Genomic DNA, 18,111 nt, shown 5'->3' on the forward strand with positions numbered 1-18,111 from the left:
TGGGATCATTTCAGACCCAGATGTGGTGTTAATGGTAGTCTAATTTTCTAGTCGACCCGCTGCTACTCTCTGTCCAATGGTGTAGGACGACACACACGAAGTTGGACGTCAGGTGCAGATGTGAAGAGGTTAAGATGCGTCTGGTACACAACACGGCGACCCTCGGATGTGATGGTCACAGCTGGCCGACTGGGATCCTGACAGCGAGGGCGCCTGCCTTCACATGCCCGCTCACTTCAGATTCGCAACGCTGTCACATCTGAAGGCCCCGCAGACCTGCATACTGTATGACACGACAAGCCAGCGTACCCGACCTCCTTTTCCTTGCCCTAGTACGGTGGTGAAATTTTGCCTACGAATTTCTTGCTTTCTCGTTGAAGATGACGAGTCAGCTATCGTATATTTGGGCACTCTGGTATCCGCATAGTTGGCAGGAAACCTCGACACAAGTAGACGCAGCCTGATTTGTCGTCACTTTTCACTTTGGGTGAAAGGTAAAAAAGATGCTTTAAAATGCGTGCGAATCGTACAAAAAATCACAGTGCACAGCGCTACACGACAAGCTGCAACGATGATTATCTGCGAAGCCTACGTTTTTAGTGGATCACTTTATCTCCAGTTGGATTAATAAGGTTCTGAATTGAATTATCTCTCTCGTGTACCTGCCAATAGGCAAATTAATGATTATATGTAATGTAATGATGCTTGTCCCAGCTGGCTTCGTTGGGGAAGAAACTAGAGATTCTGACTGAAATTCCCTTCGAGAGTCGCTCAAACAACTGACTACCGGCCAGCGTCAACTGCGGCTGCAGCGTCCACCGCGCTGAGAGTTCAGAGAGCAAACAAACGTCCAGTGTTGTCACTGCGGTGCTGTTCACTGTGCACATTCTTTACCCGTTAATAATTTCAGTCTCTTCAAATGTCTCCGAAAGTAATACTTTCTGTTTTCTTAACTAATTTATCAGATATGGGAAAAAATGCTGATCTTCGGAATCAGTGCCGGCAGGTCACTTTTTGGAATAAATCGGCTAAAACATAAAAGTACCCTCCGTCACACACCATTAGGTGGCTTGTGGAGTATGATATACATGATGTCGATGTAGTGGTTAATAATACTGGTATATTGTTTCGACTTCCAAGTCAAAATTACACATCACATACGAGCGGCTGGTGCTAATGGACAAGGTTCGTACATACCAGATCTGAGCACACAGAGTGTGCACAATGGATGTTTCTGGTTTATGTAACATGAAACAAGCTAAGGCGTTGAGCTTTAATTTCTTACAGTACCTTTTCTCTCACTTACTATCCCTCTCTTTCTAAAAACTTTTTATGGAAATATTTTTCAATTATCTTTCCGAAACTTTTTGTTAGAAGAAGGAATGAATTAAAACCATTCCGTTCGGATTGCATACCTACTAGGTTCCATTCAGATTATGCTGATAAAATAACTCCATACATGGCGATAATATACAGTAACTCGCTAGACGGAAGATCCGTACCTAAAGACTGGAAAGTTGCACAGTTTGCACTGATATTCAAGAAAGGAGATAGGCGTAATTCGCCGAATTACAAATCCATATCGCTGACGTCGATCTGCAAGTAGAACTTTGAAAAATGTGCTGTTTTTGAACATTATGAATTACCTCAGAGACACCGGTCTATCGACACATTGTCAGCACGGATTCATAAAATATCGTTCTTATGAAACACAGCTAGCACTTTATTCACACGAAGTAATGAGTGCTATCGACAAGGGATCTCAAACTGATTCCATATTTCTACATTTCCAGAATGTTTTTGACACCATTCCTCACAAGAGACCACTAATCAAATTACATGCCCATGGAGTATGGTCTCTGTTATGGGACTCAGTTCCTGATTTCTGATTTCCTGTCAGAAAGGTCACACTTCGTAGTAATCAATGGAAACAAATGAAATATCTAGCGTTTCCCTAGAAAATATGATAGCCCCTCTGCTCTTCCTAATGATATGGGAGAATATGTTAAAAGTGAGAGGTCATTCACATGAATACTGAAATCAACCCGTTAAATTTCTGTACATGATAAATCACACAAATATTATAAATGTCAATTCAACTAAATACCGAGGAACTACAATCATAATCAACTTAAATGGGATCGATTACATAGATAAAGCTGTGGGCAAGAGTGCATTTTATTGGCAGAATAGTTACAAGATGCAATAAGTCTACTAAATATATTGTCCACACTACATACGTCCGGCATATGCTACGGTACTGCTGTGCAGAATGCGATTCTTACCAAATAGGATCGACAGAGGACATCGAAAAAGTCCAAATCAGGGCAGCTCTCGAGAAAAATGCGAAAGAGTATCACGTATATGATATGAGAGATGGGTGCCAATGATTTATCACAAAGGTGATTTTCGTTGGGACGAGGACATATCACGACATTTAAATAACCAAATTTCTCCTCTGAATACAATAATATTTTACTGACGCCAACCTACGTAGGGAGAAACGATCATGGCAATAAAATAATAGAAATCAGAGCTCTTACAGAAATATTTATGTGTTCACTTTTCGGATGTGCTGTTCGAGAGTGGATCTGTACAGAGATAGCCTCAAGTTGGTTCGATGAACCCTCTGCCAGAAACTTAGCTGTGAATTGCAGAGTAGTCACGTAGCTGTAGATGTGTCCCCTATGTCTGATAATTTACTACAGTCTAGAAGTCTGCAATGTATATGTACAGGTTGTCTGTACTGTGACACGACAGAGCCCTTACAATTGGGGTGTATGGCCGTAACTTGTAGTGGTCGTGATGTAGAGTGCTCAGAAATAGAAAGAAACTTGTTAGATTCGAAACATTTAGCAGGATTATATTATTTTCACACATTCGCGTTCTTTTTTTATTTTATTCTCCTCTTCCAGCTCCTGAACGAGTGCAGTCACTCAGTGTGTACAAGAGGGGTCGCAGAATGGTTGGCTTGAGGTGGTCTCCACCACTCAACACGTACGGGGATATTGAATACTTCACTATCACGTACAGTATAGAAGACAGTGGCCGTAACAGGAAACTTGTAACGGAACCGAAACGTTGTGGTGCTTGGCCCGATCTCTATTGTTATACTGTTTCTGGTCTCTCACCAGGAAGGAAATACCACTTTGAGGTAAGAAGAATGTGTACCATTGCCGTATAATTCACCCAAGAGCACGTTTGTCTTTAAGATATTTTGCCAAAATATCTTTATTAAATTGCTCAAAACTACTTTAACGCATGTTTCCTTCTTTCGTCTATGAATTATACCTGTCGCTCTAGGTACAAATAGTGAACTAAATTGTGCCGCTGATAATACAAAATTTATGGCTGGAAATCTATAGCATATTGATCTTGACCCTGTAATACACTTCTGAAATTAGTTTGTAGGTTGAGATCAGCATATGTGAAATTTATAATATACAACAGAGCTTTACAAGCTGTATGCCGGGTAGCAGCATCAACGGTGTCACGATCATTGGAAAGTATTTGAAATCAGATCGGGACAAAAGTTTTAAATTGTAAATTACATTAAGAACGGGGATCTCAAGTCAAGACTTTTCGTTCAGATATGTGACGAGCTAGGAGCACAATATTATTACCCCCTTCTTCAAACAGAAGTCCTCTGTGACTCCAGAGGGAGAATACTTACTTGTGTCTACTAAATTAAGGGTGCAACACTTCATTTATTTGAGGAAGAAAACAAAACGGAGTTTGCGGATCCATTAAGAGGCGAGCTTCATAGCACAAACCTAGCTTCCATTTCTGATTTATTTGAAATAATAAACAAGACAAATGCTAGTCCACAAGGCCACCACAGACAAAATTGCAGCCTTACAAGATAAAGTCGAGGTATGGTTGGCTGAAAAAAAAAATCCTTTCACGTACCCGAGTACTTTAGAACTTTAACTTATTGGAAAAAGAAGGAGTTGACAAATGTGAAGAACAACCGCACTTTAAAATTTGAATTCCAGGAACCTGATTTATACAACTTCTGGATTTCCCTTCAGCAAGATTACCCTCACCTAAGTAAAGGATCATTGGTCATTTTGCTGCTCCTTTATACAGTACGTTCGTGTGAAAGTATATTTTTTGTCATGAGAAATATGAAAACAATGAAATGTGGAAGTCTGGGAAAGTTATTCATGTGAATTTTCCCCACTACCGTGATAATATAAAAGAGATTCGTAATTCTCGTCAAGCTTACGCAAGTCAATAAATTTGTAAAAGTATAGAAAAATTTTATATCTATGAAAAGCTGTTTAATGTATAATTAAACTGTACTTAGAAATGAAATATTTCTTTAAAATATCACTTACTAAAACAGAATATCTTCTATTAATGTTAGTGAAAAGGTTTCCCGTGATACTGTGTGAATGAGAAGGATGTCACCATGTGGAGTAGTTTGGAAAGGTCTGATCTATAGGACAGACGTTTAAGAGAGTATCATAATTTTCTAGGTGTTTAATGGTGTATGTTTCTCGTTTCACCAGTATGCATTTCAATATAAAGGATCCTGTTTGTAGAAATTAATAATTTGTTAAGGTAGTACTAGGTGGAGCACATAAAAGCGGCCTGGAGAACACAGTTCCAGGTTACAAGGAAACACTGTAGGAGAAAGGAAATACAGTGCTAACCTGACTATAGCAGGTGTTGAAAATGACAACCACTCATCTCTTGGCACTTTTGGGCCCTGGGAAGCAAGTTTCTGAAGGCGGATGGAAGCTGCACAGCTGGAATTGCTGCAGTCTCATCCCAAATGTTCTGCTGGAGTTCTTGAAGACTGTGGGGGTTGTGGCGATTCACCTTAGACTTGAGGGCCCCCCCCCCCCCCCCCACACGAAGTAACCGCTCACTGACACCTCAGGCGACCTGGGTGGCCAGCTGGGGCCGCGAACAGACTGACCTCTGCCGACAACTCTGTCAGGCGTGAGGATTGTGTAAACGTGACTCAAGGTCCAGTCGGCTGTATGGGCAGTTGCTCCAACTCGTAGGAAGATGCTCGCTCTCAACATCTACTACAGTCAGGTTGATACTGCATTTCCTTTCCTCTGATGTGTTTCTTTCTACTCTGGAACTCTCTTCTCTGGACCACGCCCTGTATTAGCAAACGATGCATTTGAGCTGATTGAATATTATCTACAAGTTAGTATCCCTATATTGATGACATATGTTTACCAAAATTTTTGAGTACTGACACATTAAAAAACAAGAAATAGACATATCTACAGCACACAACTGATACATATTTGTCAAAATGTAATACAGAATAAAGGTTTCCATACTGGAAGAGATTACAATTCTTTCATAATCAACAGTCCGACAGTACAATGAGTAACTGTGTCATCACGTTTTTCTACTTGTATTACATTGTGGGCTGTGAAGTGACCTTAGAGGGGGGGATCGCTATCACTTTGCTGCAGCAAATCACTTGGAGGTTCTAGCAAGTAGTTTTATACGTACATTTTGACACTCATAACCCAGCTCTATTGATTTACTGAAATACAAATTCTCAGTCATCCAATATGTGTACTGTTCTAAACACTAATGTCTTTCAATTTGCAAGACTTTGCTAAATGCTATCTTACTTCCTGTAAACATAACGCTGTACACTCCATCAAGTCAAAAGATAACGGAGAATTTGCAACATATTACGTTACATTCACCTCAAAACAAAACACAGTTGTGCCACTGGGCCACAGATATTATGAAGACGGTTGAGATTTTCTGACTTTACAATATACCACATCTTCAAACATGCTGACTTGGATTCATCTCCCAACAAAAGAGACTGTTGTCCAAATCATATTTCTGCATAGCTATAATAAAATGGTTGAAACATTACAGCTCCAGTAGAAATAGACTTCTGTAGGAAAAATGACTATGTTTGTATTTGTGTGAAGCCATCGTGAGTTCACATAATGTTTATGCTTCATTAAATGAACAGAAACAAATATCAAATATTTTGTTCTTAAGAGAAAAATAGGCAATTCATATCACTTGATGATGGCACGATGTCACTCACGTTATTCATTGAAGATCTCACACAACTCATGTCACTGTTTTCTGTTAGCCAGTTGCATTTCAAATCTAGATTATCACACCAGTTGTAATAGTTTGTTTGTCTGTCATACAGTAAAATTCATTAGAGATGAAGTACTGATATGCTGAGCTCACATGTGTGGAAGCCTTGAGGTTTATACAGGGTGGTCCATTGATAGTGACTGGGCCAAATACCTCACGAAAAAGCATCAAACGAAAAAACTACAAAGAACGAAACTCGTCTACCTTGAAAGGGGAAACCAGATGGCGCTATGGTTGTCCCGCTAGATGGCGCTGCCATGGGTCACACGGATATTAACTGCGATTTTTTAAAATAGGAATCCCCATTTTTATTACATATTCGTGTAGTACGTAAAGAAATATGAATGTTTTAGGTGGACCACTTTTTACGCTTTGTGACAGATGGCGCTGTAATAGTCACAAACGTATAAGTACGTGGTATCACGTAACATTCCGCCAGTCTGGAAGGTATTTGCTTCGTGATACATTACCCGTGTTAAAATGGACCGTTTACCAATTGCCGGAAAGGTCTAAATCGTGTTGATTTATGGCTATTGTGATCAAAATGCCCAACGGGCATGTGCTATGTATGCTGCTCGGTATCCTGGACGACATCATCCAAGTGTCCGGACCATTCGCCGGATAGTTACTTTTATATAAGGAAACAGGAAGTGTTCAGCCACAAGTGAAACGTCAACCACTACCTGCAACAAATGATAATGCCCAAGTAGTTGTTTTAGCTGCTGTCGCGGCTAATCCGAACATCAGTAGCAGACAATTTGCGTGAGAATCTGGAATCTCAAAAACGTCGGTGTTGAGAATGCTACATCGACATCGATTGCTCCCGTACCATATTTCTATGCACCAGGAATTGCATGGCGACGACTTTGAACGTCGTGTACAGTTCTGCCACTAGGCACAAGAGAAATTACGGGACGATGACAGATTTTTTGAACGCGTTCTATTCAGCGACGAAGTCATGCACCAACAGCGGTAACGTAAACCGGCATAATATGCACTATTTGGCAACGGAAAATTCACCATGGCTGCGACAAGTGGAACACCAGCGACCTTGGCGGGTTAATGTATGGTGCGACATTGTGGGAGGAAGGATAATTGGCCCCCATTTTATCGATGGCAATCTAAATGGTGCAATGTATGCTGATTTTCTACGTAATGTTCTACCGATGTTTCACTGCATGACAGAATGGCGATGTACTTCCAAATTGATGGATGTCCAGCACATAGCTCGCGTGCAGTTGAAGCGGTATTGAATAGCATATATCATGACAGGTGGATTGGTCGTCGAAGCACCACACCATGGCCCGCACGTTCACCGGATCTGACGTCAACGGATTTCTTTCTGTGGGGAAAGTTGAAGGTTATTTGCTATCGTGATCCACCGACAACGACTGACCACATGCGTCAGCGCATTGCCAATGCGTGTGCGAAAATTACGGAAGGCGAACTACTCGCTGTTGAGAGGAATGTCGTTACACGTATTGCCATATGCATTGAGGTTGACGGACATCATTTTGAGCATTTATTGCATTAATGTGGTATTTACAGGTAATCACGCTGTAACAGCATGCGTTCTCAGAAGTGATAAGTTCACAAAGGTAAATGTATCACATTGGAGCAACCGAAACAAAATGTTCAAACGTACCCACGTTCTGTATTTTAATTTAAAAAACCTCCCTGTTACCAACTGTTCGTCTAAAATTGTGAGTCATATGTTTGTGACTATTACAGCGCAATCTTTCACAAAGCGAAAAAAGTCGTCCAACTAAAACATTCATATTTCTTTACGTACTACACAAATATGTAATAAAAATGCGGGCCCCTATTTTAGAAAAACGCAGTTGATATCCGTGTGACCTATGGCAGCGTCATCTAGCGGGCCAACCATAGCGCCATCTGGTTTCCCCCCATGCAAAGGGCCCTGGTTCGATTCCTGGCCGGGTTGGAGATTTTCCTCGCGCAAGTCGCCCAATGTGGCATTGACTGAAATAAAACGTGGACATGGCGGCCGAACTACCCCGAAGGGGCCTTCCAGCAATACGCTCATTTCATTTTATTTCAATACGTTAGTGTGCTATGGTAGAGAATGAAACTCATATTAAAGCGATTTCGTACCTAAATACACAGTCTAATCAACTTATTACTGTGTGTAATTCTTTTCACTCTCTAATTATTTTGTAGTAATACATAGAAGACTTAGAAATCGTTTTCAGATGAGTCTTACAAACTCTATTCTGTATGTCTCTAGTTTCTGTTGGAATTAGTGTAGAAAAACTCCTTTATAGTGCTGAGTTTGAATGTGTGTGTGTGTGTGGGGGGGGGGGGGGGAGGGATGAGAGAGTGAGAGAGAGAAAAATCGAGAGAGAGAGAGAGAGACAGACAGACAGAGAGAGAGTGAGAAAGGAAGACAGTGAGTGTGTGTGTGTGCCTCCCCCACAACTAACAAATTTCAAATTTTAGAGGTAATATTTACGATGATAAAATTTTCCAACACAACATGAAGTTGAAGCTTTTATTATATTTAGGTCCAGGCTCGTAACAAAGAAGTAAACATCGATGGAGAACCTGCTGGAGTGGAAGCCATCACATTAGAAGGGGGTATGACTGTTTATTACTGCAGTACTGCAATACCTTTACTACTAATTATGATAATGTTACTAATCGTAGAAATATCCTAGGACCCTCTACTGTAGAACACATATTTGAAAAGTGGTGAAACATTCTGCTATTATTTGTATTATGTTTCTTCTATTATATGAAAGCACCGAGAATAACCTGGTTAACACAGACAATACCTGCATAAGTTATTCAAACCAGCATAATTTTCTGTCCATAATTTGTCTGGTGCTGTTTTGTAAACCAACATCAGTTTTCGCTTCTGTTCCTGTACATCACAAACGCCTTTATGATATGCCAACAAACAACTTTTTGAACACAGATGAATTGTACCGAAACCCAATTTGAGGTAATCTGTCACTCATTTAAACACTGTTAAGCATCTATATCTCCATCTACATACATATTCTACAGACTAAAGTTATATGCATGATGGGGGGTACTACTGTTGTGCCACATAAGAGAGCGTCTTCGTTTTTCATTGGTGTATCGGTTGCAGGAGCAATAATTTTTTATGCACCTGTTCTTCTTCTAAGATGTACATACAGGAAAAAAGCCCTTCATGTCAAACAAATATAAATGCCACGAATTAGTACTGGACACAAAGCTAATGACTTATGAACACTCGTGCACCATTATTACAATATCCATTTCTCACCAGTTTCCGTTTGGCAGGTAAAACCTTAATAACAGTTGTCTCCATTTTTTTATCCTATCATGAAGAAGGAGTAGTAGCTAATGAAAACATTATGTATTAATAGGCAAAGAATGTGAGAGCACGGTATGATTACTAATTTGATTAATAAACAAATTGCACAGTCATCTTCCTCTTATTGCTGAAAATACTACACTATACAGGGTGATTGAAAACTAACTGTACACACTTCGTGGGCGTAATGTATGCATCGAAATAGTAGTAAAACGTTAAACCAAAATTTTGTCTGAAATTCCTTTGTTTCCGAGTTATAATGTCATTTGTAGTAGGCGGCACATCATGGCTGGGTACAGGCTTTTGGCATATCGTGTTCACCTGCATATTGAGTGATGTTGCTTTGTACGCCCTTCTACACTGCTCAGTTAATTCTGGCACGTAAAGCATTTATTTACGTGACTTTGGTTTGGTCCGTTGTACTTTATGACACTATTTTACTATTGCAGCACCAAACATGTTATGCACATTCATTCTGTCGGCAGTTTATAGAACGCAATCGTTGCCCACTATGGCGCACTCGAACGGCCAATATACATATGCACCTGCTTTACGGGTCAGCAGAAGGCAAGGCGTGAGCAGCAGTACGATGGTGCATGGAAATGTTTCCAAACAGCAGAGTACCAAACCAACACACTTTCACGGCTGTGGACAGGCGTTTAAGGGAATATGGAGTTCGTGGTCGGCACGGATGCAGTGGGTGCTGAGAATATCCTGGAAATGTTAGATGAAGATTACACCATAGACACCTGCCGTATAAGTGCCACTGTACGGGTTCCTCGATCAGTTGTTTGACACCTGCTTCGGAGACAGCAATTCCACTCGTTTCACCTGCTGGAGGTACAGTAGCTGACATTTGAAGACCATATAGATGTCGGTATGTCTGTCAGTGGCTACTCGAGCGCGGTGCCACTGACCGTCTGTTCGGTGGTCACGTACTGTTTATGGACAAGAGCTTCATTATCTGTGAGGGGAGTGTGAACGCTCATACCATGCACGAGTGGGCATATAAGAATCTTCGCGTAATTACAGTAAGAGGCTATAAACATCATTTTGCGCTGGAAGTTTGGTGTGGTATAGTCGACAATCAGCTACTCGTACCACATATCCTTCCGCTGCGTGTGAATGGCAGAGTATATCGGCAGTTTTTTGGAACACGAATTGTTTGGCCTGCTTCACGATGTGCCACTCGTTACACGAACCAAGTCACGGTTCATGCACGACAGTGCCCATGCACATTGCAGCTGGAAGACGAGAGAGGTTGCTTGTCCTGATAACTGGGTAGTTGGTGCAGGACGAGGTACTTGGCCCACCAGATCTCCGGCCCGTAGCCCTGTGGAAGTCTACGGGGCTGTCTCAAGAAGTTCTTGTACGGTGTTGCAATTGAGAATGTGGTACAAGTAAAACAGCGAAATGCTAATGGCTGTAGAAGTGTGCAGAATGAGATGAACGGAGCCTGCAATATTTCGAGAGCGGTGAGACGGCGAGCACGTCACTGCCTTCACCAACATGTAAAAAATTTTTAACATGCTCTGGGGTAAACGGACAATGCCTAGTTGTGTTGAATTTCTGGTCCCTTCTTCTCGTTGCTTCCTGAGAAGAATTAATTTCGTGTTGTTTGTGTTGCCCTTGTGGTATCTTCTCTACTACATAAAAGTGCAATTTCAGATAAAACTGTATTTAATATTTTACCCTTATTTTGGTGCACACATAACACCCACGAAGTGTGTACAGTTATTTCTGAATCACTGTGTATATTCAGCAATCGATCGTATTCAGGCTAAGTGATCATCAAGTGGCAGTACCGCAGTTTCTCGTGTTTTTAAATTCATGTTCCTACAGGCTTGGTGTTAAAAGTGTTGCCTTACAATCTCTTGAAAAAAATCAAGAAAACAAAAAATGAAAGACGCTTCACACCTCACCAACGCATATGTAGAATCTCTTTGCACATTTCCTCCATGGTATATTTCTTTGTCAACTGGGGTGGGCTGGGTGCGCAAATGTTTCTGTGCTCCTGGAGCGTGGTGTTTGTTGATCGACATTGACAGCTGACTCGACACGAGCGGGATTTGGAGAACACTCAAGCACGAGCCAGCCGCTTTAACTCACAAGCAGACATACGTATGATGCTACAGCTCTGTTGGCTGTATTTATCGCAACGGTAGAGGGGGAGCCCACTCGACCCGTGTCGGCAGACTGTTGACGTCTGACCCCCACTGTGGCTTGGGGCAGACTGATATTCGATTTCGATGCCACCGCTTTAGTTTCCTCACATATAATCCATTCTGACCTAGCGCATCTGATGTTTTGAAGGCGGCTGATAATCTCTTGTCTTGTTCTTCGTTCCCATCTCGTTTTTGTTTCCCTCTTCTTTGGGGTTATCCATTATCTCTTGTCCACATTCCCTTTGCAGTTTTTTGACCAGTTACTGACATCAGCATTATTCATCCGAGCAATATATTTTCTGAATATCGCCTCAAAATCTATGTAGCTTCCTAATGTTGTACCCATGTGTTCTCCACCTGTCTGTTTCTTGATACAACACTGGTCTTTTCCTGTTTCACTCTTCTTTGTGGTAACGATCTATTACCTCCTGTTCACATTCCCTTGGCAGTTTTTTTTTTTTGTTTTTCTTTGCGATTTACTAACTTCAGCATTCCAGAATGAGTTTTTCACTCTGCAGCGGAGTGTGCACTGATATGAAACTTCCTGGCAGATTAAAACTGTGTGCCGCACCGAGACTCCAACTCTGGACCTTTGCCTTTCGCGGTCAAGTGCTCCACCAACTTTTTTTTTTATTATTATATCGATAACTTTTCTTTTAATTATTATATCGATAACTTCCCCCCCATGAACCATGGACCTTGCCGTTGGTGGGGAGGCTTTCGTGCCTCAGCGATACAGATGGCCGTACCGTAGGTGCAACCACAACGGAGGGGTATCTGTTGAGAGGTCAGACAGACATGTGGTTCCTGAAGAGGGGCAGCAGCCTTTTCAGTAGTTGCAGGGGCAACAGTCTGGATGATTGACTGATCTGGCCTTGTAACATTAACCAAAACGGCCTTGCTGTGCTGGTACTGCGAATGGCTGAAAGCAAGGGGAAACTACAGCCGTAATTTTTCCCAAGGACATGCAGCTTTGCAGCTTTACTGTATGATTAAATGATGATGGCGTCCTCTTGGGTAAAATATTCCGGAGGTAAATTAGTCCCCCATTAGGATCTCCGGGCGGGGACTACTCAAGAGGACGTCGTTATCAGGAGAAAGAAAACTGGCATTCTACGGATCGGAGCGTGGAATGTCAGATCCCTTAATCGGGCAGGTAGGTTAGAAAATTTAAAAAGGGAAATGGATAGGTTAAAGTAGGATATGGTGGGAATTAGTGAAGTTCGGTGGCAGGAGGAACAAGACTTTTGGTCAGGTGATTACAGGGTTATAAATACAAAATCAAATAGGGGTAATGCAGGTGTAGGTTTAATATGAATAAAAAAATAGGAGTGCAGGTTAGCTACTACAATCAGCATAGTGAACGCATTATTGTGGCCAAAGCCCATGCCTACTACAGTAGTACAAGTTTATATGCCAACTAGCTCTGCAGATCATGAAGAAATTGATGAAATGTATGACGAGATAAATTATTCAGGTAGTGAAGGGAGACGAAAATTTAATAGTCATGGGTGACTGGAATTCGTCAGTAGGAAAAGGGAGAGAAGGAAACATAGTAGGTGAATACGGATTGGGGGAAGAAATGAAAGAGGAAGCCGCCTTGTAGAATTTTGCACAGAGCATAACTTAATCATAGCTAACACTTGGTTCAAGAATCATGAAAGAAGGTTGTATACCTGGAAGAATCCTGGAGATACCAAAAGGTATCAGATAGATTACAAAATGGTAAGACAGAGATTTAGGAACCAGGTTTTAAATTGTAAGACATTTCCAGGGGCAGATGTGGATTCTGACCACAATCTATTGGTTATGAACTGCAGATTGAAACCGAAGAAACTGCAAAAAGGCGGGAATTTAAGGAGATGGGACCTGGATAAACTGAAAGAAACAGAGGTTGTACACAGTTTCAGGGAGAGATAAGGGAACAATTGACAGGAATGGGGGAAAGAAATACAGTAGAAGAAGAATGGGTACCTCTGAGGGATGAAGTAGTGAAGGCAGCAGAGGATCAAGTAGGTAAAAAGACGAGGGCTAATAGAAATCCTTGGGTAACAGAAGAAATATTGAATTTAATTGATGAAAGGAGAAAATATAAAAATGCAGTAAATGAAGCACGCAAAAAGGAATACAAACGTCTCAAAAATGAGATCGACAGGAAGTGCAAAATGGCTAAGCAGGGATGGCTAGAGGACAAATGTAAGGATGTAGAGGCTTGTCTCACTAGGGGTAAGATAGATACTGCCTACAGGAAAATTAAAGAGACCTTTGGAGATAAGACAACCACTTGTATGAATATCAAGAGCTCAGTTGGCAACCCAGTTCTAAGCAAAGAAGGGAAGGCAGAAAGGTGGAAGGAGTATGTAGAGGGTTTATGCAAGGGTGATGTACTTGAGGACAATATTATGGAAATGGAAGAGGATGTAGATGAAGATGAAATGGGAGATAAGATACTGCGTGAAGAGTTTGACAGGGCACTGAGAGACCTGAGTCGAAACAAGGCCCCGGGAGTAGACAACATTCCATTAGAACTACTGATGGCCTTGGGAGAGCCAGTCATGACAAAACTCTACCATCTGGTGAGCAAGATGTATGAGACAGGCGAAATACCCACAGACTTCAAGAAGAATATAGTAATTCCAATCCCAAAGAAAGCAGGTGTTGACAGATGTGAAAATTACCGAACTATCAGTTTAATAAGTCACAGCTGCAACATACTAACGCGAATTCTTTACAGACGAATGGAAAAACTGGTAGAAGCGGACCTCGGGGAAGATCAGTTTGGAGTCCGTAGAAATGTTGGAACACGTGAGGCAATACTAACCTTACGACTTATCTTAGAAGAAAGATTAAGAAAATGCGAACCTACGTTTCTAGCATTTGTAGACTTAGAGAAAGCTTTTGACAACGTTAACTGGAATACTCTCTTTCAAATTCTGAAGGTGGCAGGGGTAAAATACAGGGAGCGAAAGGCTATTTACAATTTGTACAGAAGCCAGATGGCAGTTATAAGAGTCGAGGGGCATGAAAGGGAAGCAGTGGTTGGGAAAGGAGTGAGACAGGGTTGTAGCCTCTCCCCGATGTTATTCAATCTGTATATTGAGCAAGCAGTAAAGGAAACAAAAGAAAAATTCGGAGTAGGTATTGAAATCCATGGAGAAGAAATAAAAACTTTGAGGTTCGCCGATGACATTGTAATTCTGTCAGAGACAGCAAAGGACCTGGAAGAGCAGCTGAACGGAATGGACGGTTTCTTGAAAGGAGGATATAAAATGAACATCAACAAAAGCAAAACGAGGATAAAGGAATGTAGTCAAATTATATCGGGTGATGCTGAGGGGATTATATTAGGAAAAGAGACACTTAAAGTAATAAAGGAGTTTTGCTATTTAGGGAGTAAAATAACTGATGATGGTCGAAATAGAGAGGATATAAAATGTAGACTGGCAATGACAAGGAAATCGTTTCTGAAGAAGAGAAATTTGTTAACATCGAGTATAGATTTAAGTGTCAGGAAGTCGTTTCTGAAAGTATTTGTATGGAGTGTAGCCATGTATGGAAGTGAAACATGGACGACAACCAGTTTGGACAAGAAGAGAATAGAAGCTTTCGAAATGTGGTGCTACAGAAGAATGCTGAAGATAAGGTGGATAGATCACGTAACTAATGAGGAGGTATTGAATAGGATTGGGGAGAAGAGAAGTTTGTGGCACAACTTGACTAGAAGAAGGGGTCGGTTGGTAGGACATGTTTTGAGGCATCAAGGGATCACAAATTTAGCATTGGAGGGCAGCGTGGAGGGTAAAAATCGTAGAGGGAGACCAAGAGATGAATACACTAAGCAGATTCAGAAGGATGTAGGTTGCAGTAGGTACTGGGAGATGAAGAAGCTTGCACAGGATAGAGTAGCATGAAGAGCTGCATCAAACCAGTCTCAGGACTGAAGACCACAACAACATCGATAACTTCAGCAGACAGCGGTATGGCGTTTTAAAAGATGTAGCAGTGAATGTACCCAAACTCGCGACGTCTTATCTGTGGTGTCACCGCCAGACACCACACTTGCTAGGTGGTAGCCTTTAAATCGGCCGCGGTCCGCTAGTATACGTCGGACCCGCGTGTCGCCACTGTCAGTGATTGCAGACCGAACGCCGCCACACGGCAGGTCTAGAGAGACGTCCTAGCACTCGCCCCAGTTGTACAGACGACTTTGCTAGCGATGCTACACTGACAAGTACGCTCTCATTTGCCGAGACGATAGTTAGCATAGCCTTCAGCTACGTCATTTGCTACGACTTAGCAAGGCGCCATTACCAGTTTATATTGAGATTGTTGTTAATGTAACAACAAGAGCAATGTTCTCCAATTATGGATTAAATTTAAGTATTCAATCAACTGCGTTCTTTTCTTCATAGGATAATTACTTTACCTTGTTCCAGACCTCACGCCAGTCTGCGTGAGTTTAAACGCGTGCATTTCGGCCTCCTCTAGCAGCACGGTGTTGGCTCTTCTGCCAACACATCATTATCAACAGTGCGCGACGCTTACCGTTACGCTACTTTTTTTTTTTTATTCATACCGCATGCCGGTAGTTGCCACACGTTTGCACAAAACGCAAGGGCTCGTCCGGGATGAACCCGGGACCTCCTGCACCCCAAGCAGGAATCATACCCCTAGACCAACCTTTTTTTTATTTACTATAGATATATGAACCTCTCATCAGCCCAACTTTTTTTTATTTTTTTTAATTTCTTTTTGCCGGGAATCGAACCCAGGCCCCTTAGGATGGCAGTCACTCACGCTGACCAGTTCTTTTTTCTTTTTTTTCTATTTTTTGTTTTTATGTTTTTTTTTAACTTGCGAGCGGGGCAGGCAGGTGGCGGCAAGGAGGGTAGGGGTCAATTAGTCCGAGGCCTGGCCACGGTGCCGCCCTCATGGTTGATACATAAACGGGTGAAGGTTTTAGAGCTCGAACAGCTATCCAATCCCTGTTCTATTGAATGCGATATGGAGCATATTACCGTACTTGCGACGGTGATCCGCTTAGTGTGTAATTTTAATATATTCCGTTTCCATGTGTAACAGAAATTCGCTGTAATCGTCGCCCGTCAGCCGACTGCAGACATGACTTGCATAATGGCCCAACAGCCACATGACGGCATTATTTTTAGTTGGCGGAAAATATTTGACGTCCGGTCTGTGCAGTAAGTTCATGTCTATGTTATTTTCAGAAGTCCTAGTTATAAGGGCGACTTTTTGACGAACCCATTGCAAGTATATCTGTGGGGAACAGTATCCACTTGGTGACAATCTGGACAATGGGCTGTGTCGCTTAGCCCAATGGCATGCAGGCGCTCATTTGTGCTGATAGTGTTGTTGACCGTTTTGTACCACGTCGACCTGACCAAGGACGGAAGTACACTGCTGCTGATGTTCGCCCACAGAACATCCCAATTGACACCAGTGTGCTTTTGTTCGATTTTGTTCTTACCCTCATATTGTTTCCTGTGCTCCAGAATGTCCTTGACAGTTAAGGGTCGATGTTGGGGAAGGACCTCGCTCAAGTAGCTCTTTTCCAGATAATATGTGCGGATGTGGGAGAGCTGGTAGTCGATCGTCTGCACATTGATCGGCGGTTCTACACTTTTCGGTGCGACTGCCTCAAACAACTTTGCTGTAAGGGTGTCAGAGTAGCTTTGGATTAAGGATGTCATCCTTTTAATGTACAAAGCCATTGCTTTGGCGTTCAGATCGGTCAGACCCATACCGCCATGCAGAGGGTCGAGGGTCACAGACTTCACGTCAATTCGAAATAATTCCCCCTCCACAGAAAGTTGGTCAACTTGCTCATTATCTGTTTGGCTGTGACAGTGGGGATTGGAAAGACCTGTGCCACATAATACGCCCGCGACAGGATACATGTATTTATAAATTTAACCCTCTGAATGTGGTCCATGCTGCGATAGACGTTATCTATTAAAGCACCCTTGACTTTGAGCGAGACATCCCGCCAATTCGCCGTTATCATCCTTTGTGGGGGGACCGTCAGTATGGTCCCAAGAGATTTGTGTTCCGTAACATGGTTAGCCCATTCTAGGTCGACATCGTCAAGTCCCCTTATACGTAGAAATTAGCTTTTAGTTTAATTCATTTTTGCGCCAGAAGCGGAACAATAGCTTCTGGGGTCTGCCTCCAGTTGAATCACATCTTCCCTGTTCCTCACGACGATGCCGACATCATCAGCATATGCCCCAAGTGCAGTTTTCTTCCCGGCGATCGTTATGCCCGTCATGTGCTCTTGTACTAGCCGCAGCAATGGTTCTAGTGAGATGACAAAGAGCAACGTGGAAAGGGGGCTTCCTTGGGGGACACCCCTTGCGATGGTAATGGGTCTTGTGAGCTGGCAGTTGACGGAGATCGTGGCGGCCAGACCAGTGATCATATTGCGCACGACAGCGATGGAGTCATGCCGGAAGCCCATCCTCCGCATCGTTTCGAAGAGGTATTTATGGCTGACAC

The 18,111-nt window shown here is 42.2% G+C and overlaps 1 protein-coding gene across 2 annotated transcripts in view; it reads left to right on the forward strand.

Annotated features, from left to right (window-relative positions):
• Positions 1-18,111, forward strand: part of LOC124619917 (immunoglobulin superfamily DCC subclass member 4-like) — a 265,451-nt gene that overhangs the window by 182,957 nt on the left and 64,383 nt on the right. Inside the window, exons 13-14 of one of the 2 annotated variants that reach the window (XM_047146552.1) lie at positions 2,916-3,154; positions 8,631-8,703. The exons of the other annotated variant lie outside the window; for it this stretch is intronic. Coding sequence (XP_047002508.1) covers positions 2,916-3,154; positions 8,631-8,703 — 312 coding nt within the window. The remainder of the gene's footprint in view (positions 1-2,915; positions 3,155-8,630; positions 8,704-18,111) is intronic. 2 annotated transcript variants of the gene reach the window in all.

Source organism: Schistocerca americana, chromosome 6 (genome assembly GCF_021461395.2).
Source record: "Schistocerca americana isolate TAMUIC-IGC-003095 chromosome 6, iqSchAmer2.1, whole genome shotgun sequence".
NCBI classification, from domain to species: domain Eukaryota; kingdom Metazoa; phylum Arthropoda; class Insecta; order Orthoptera; family Acrididae; genus Schistocerca; species Schistocerca americana.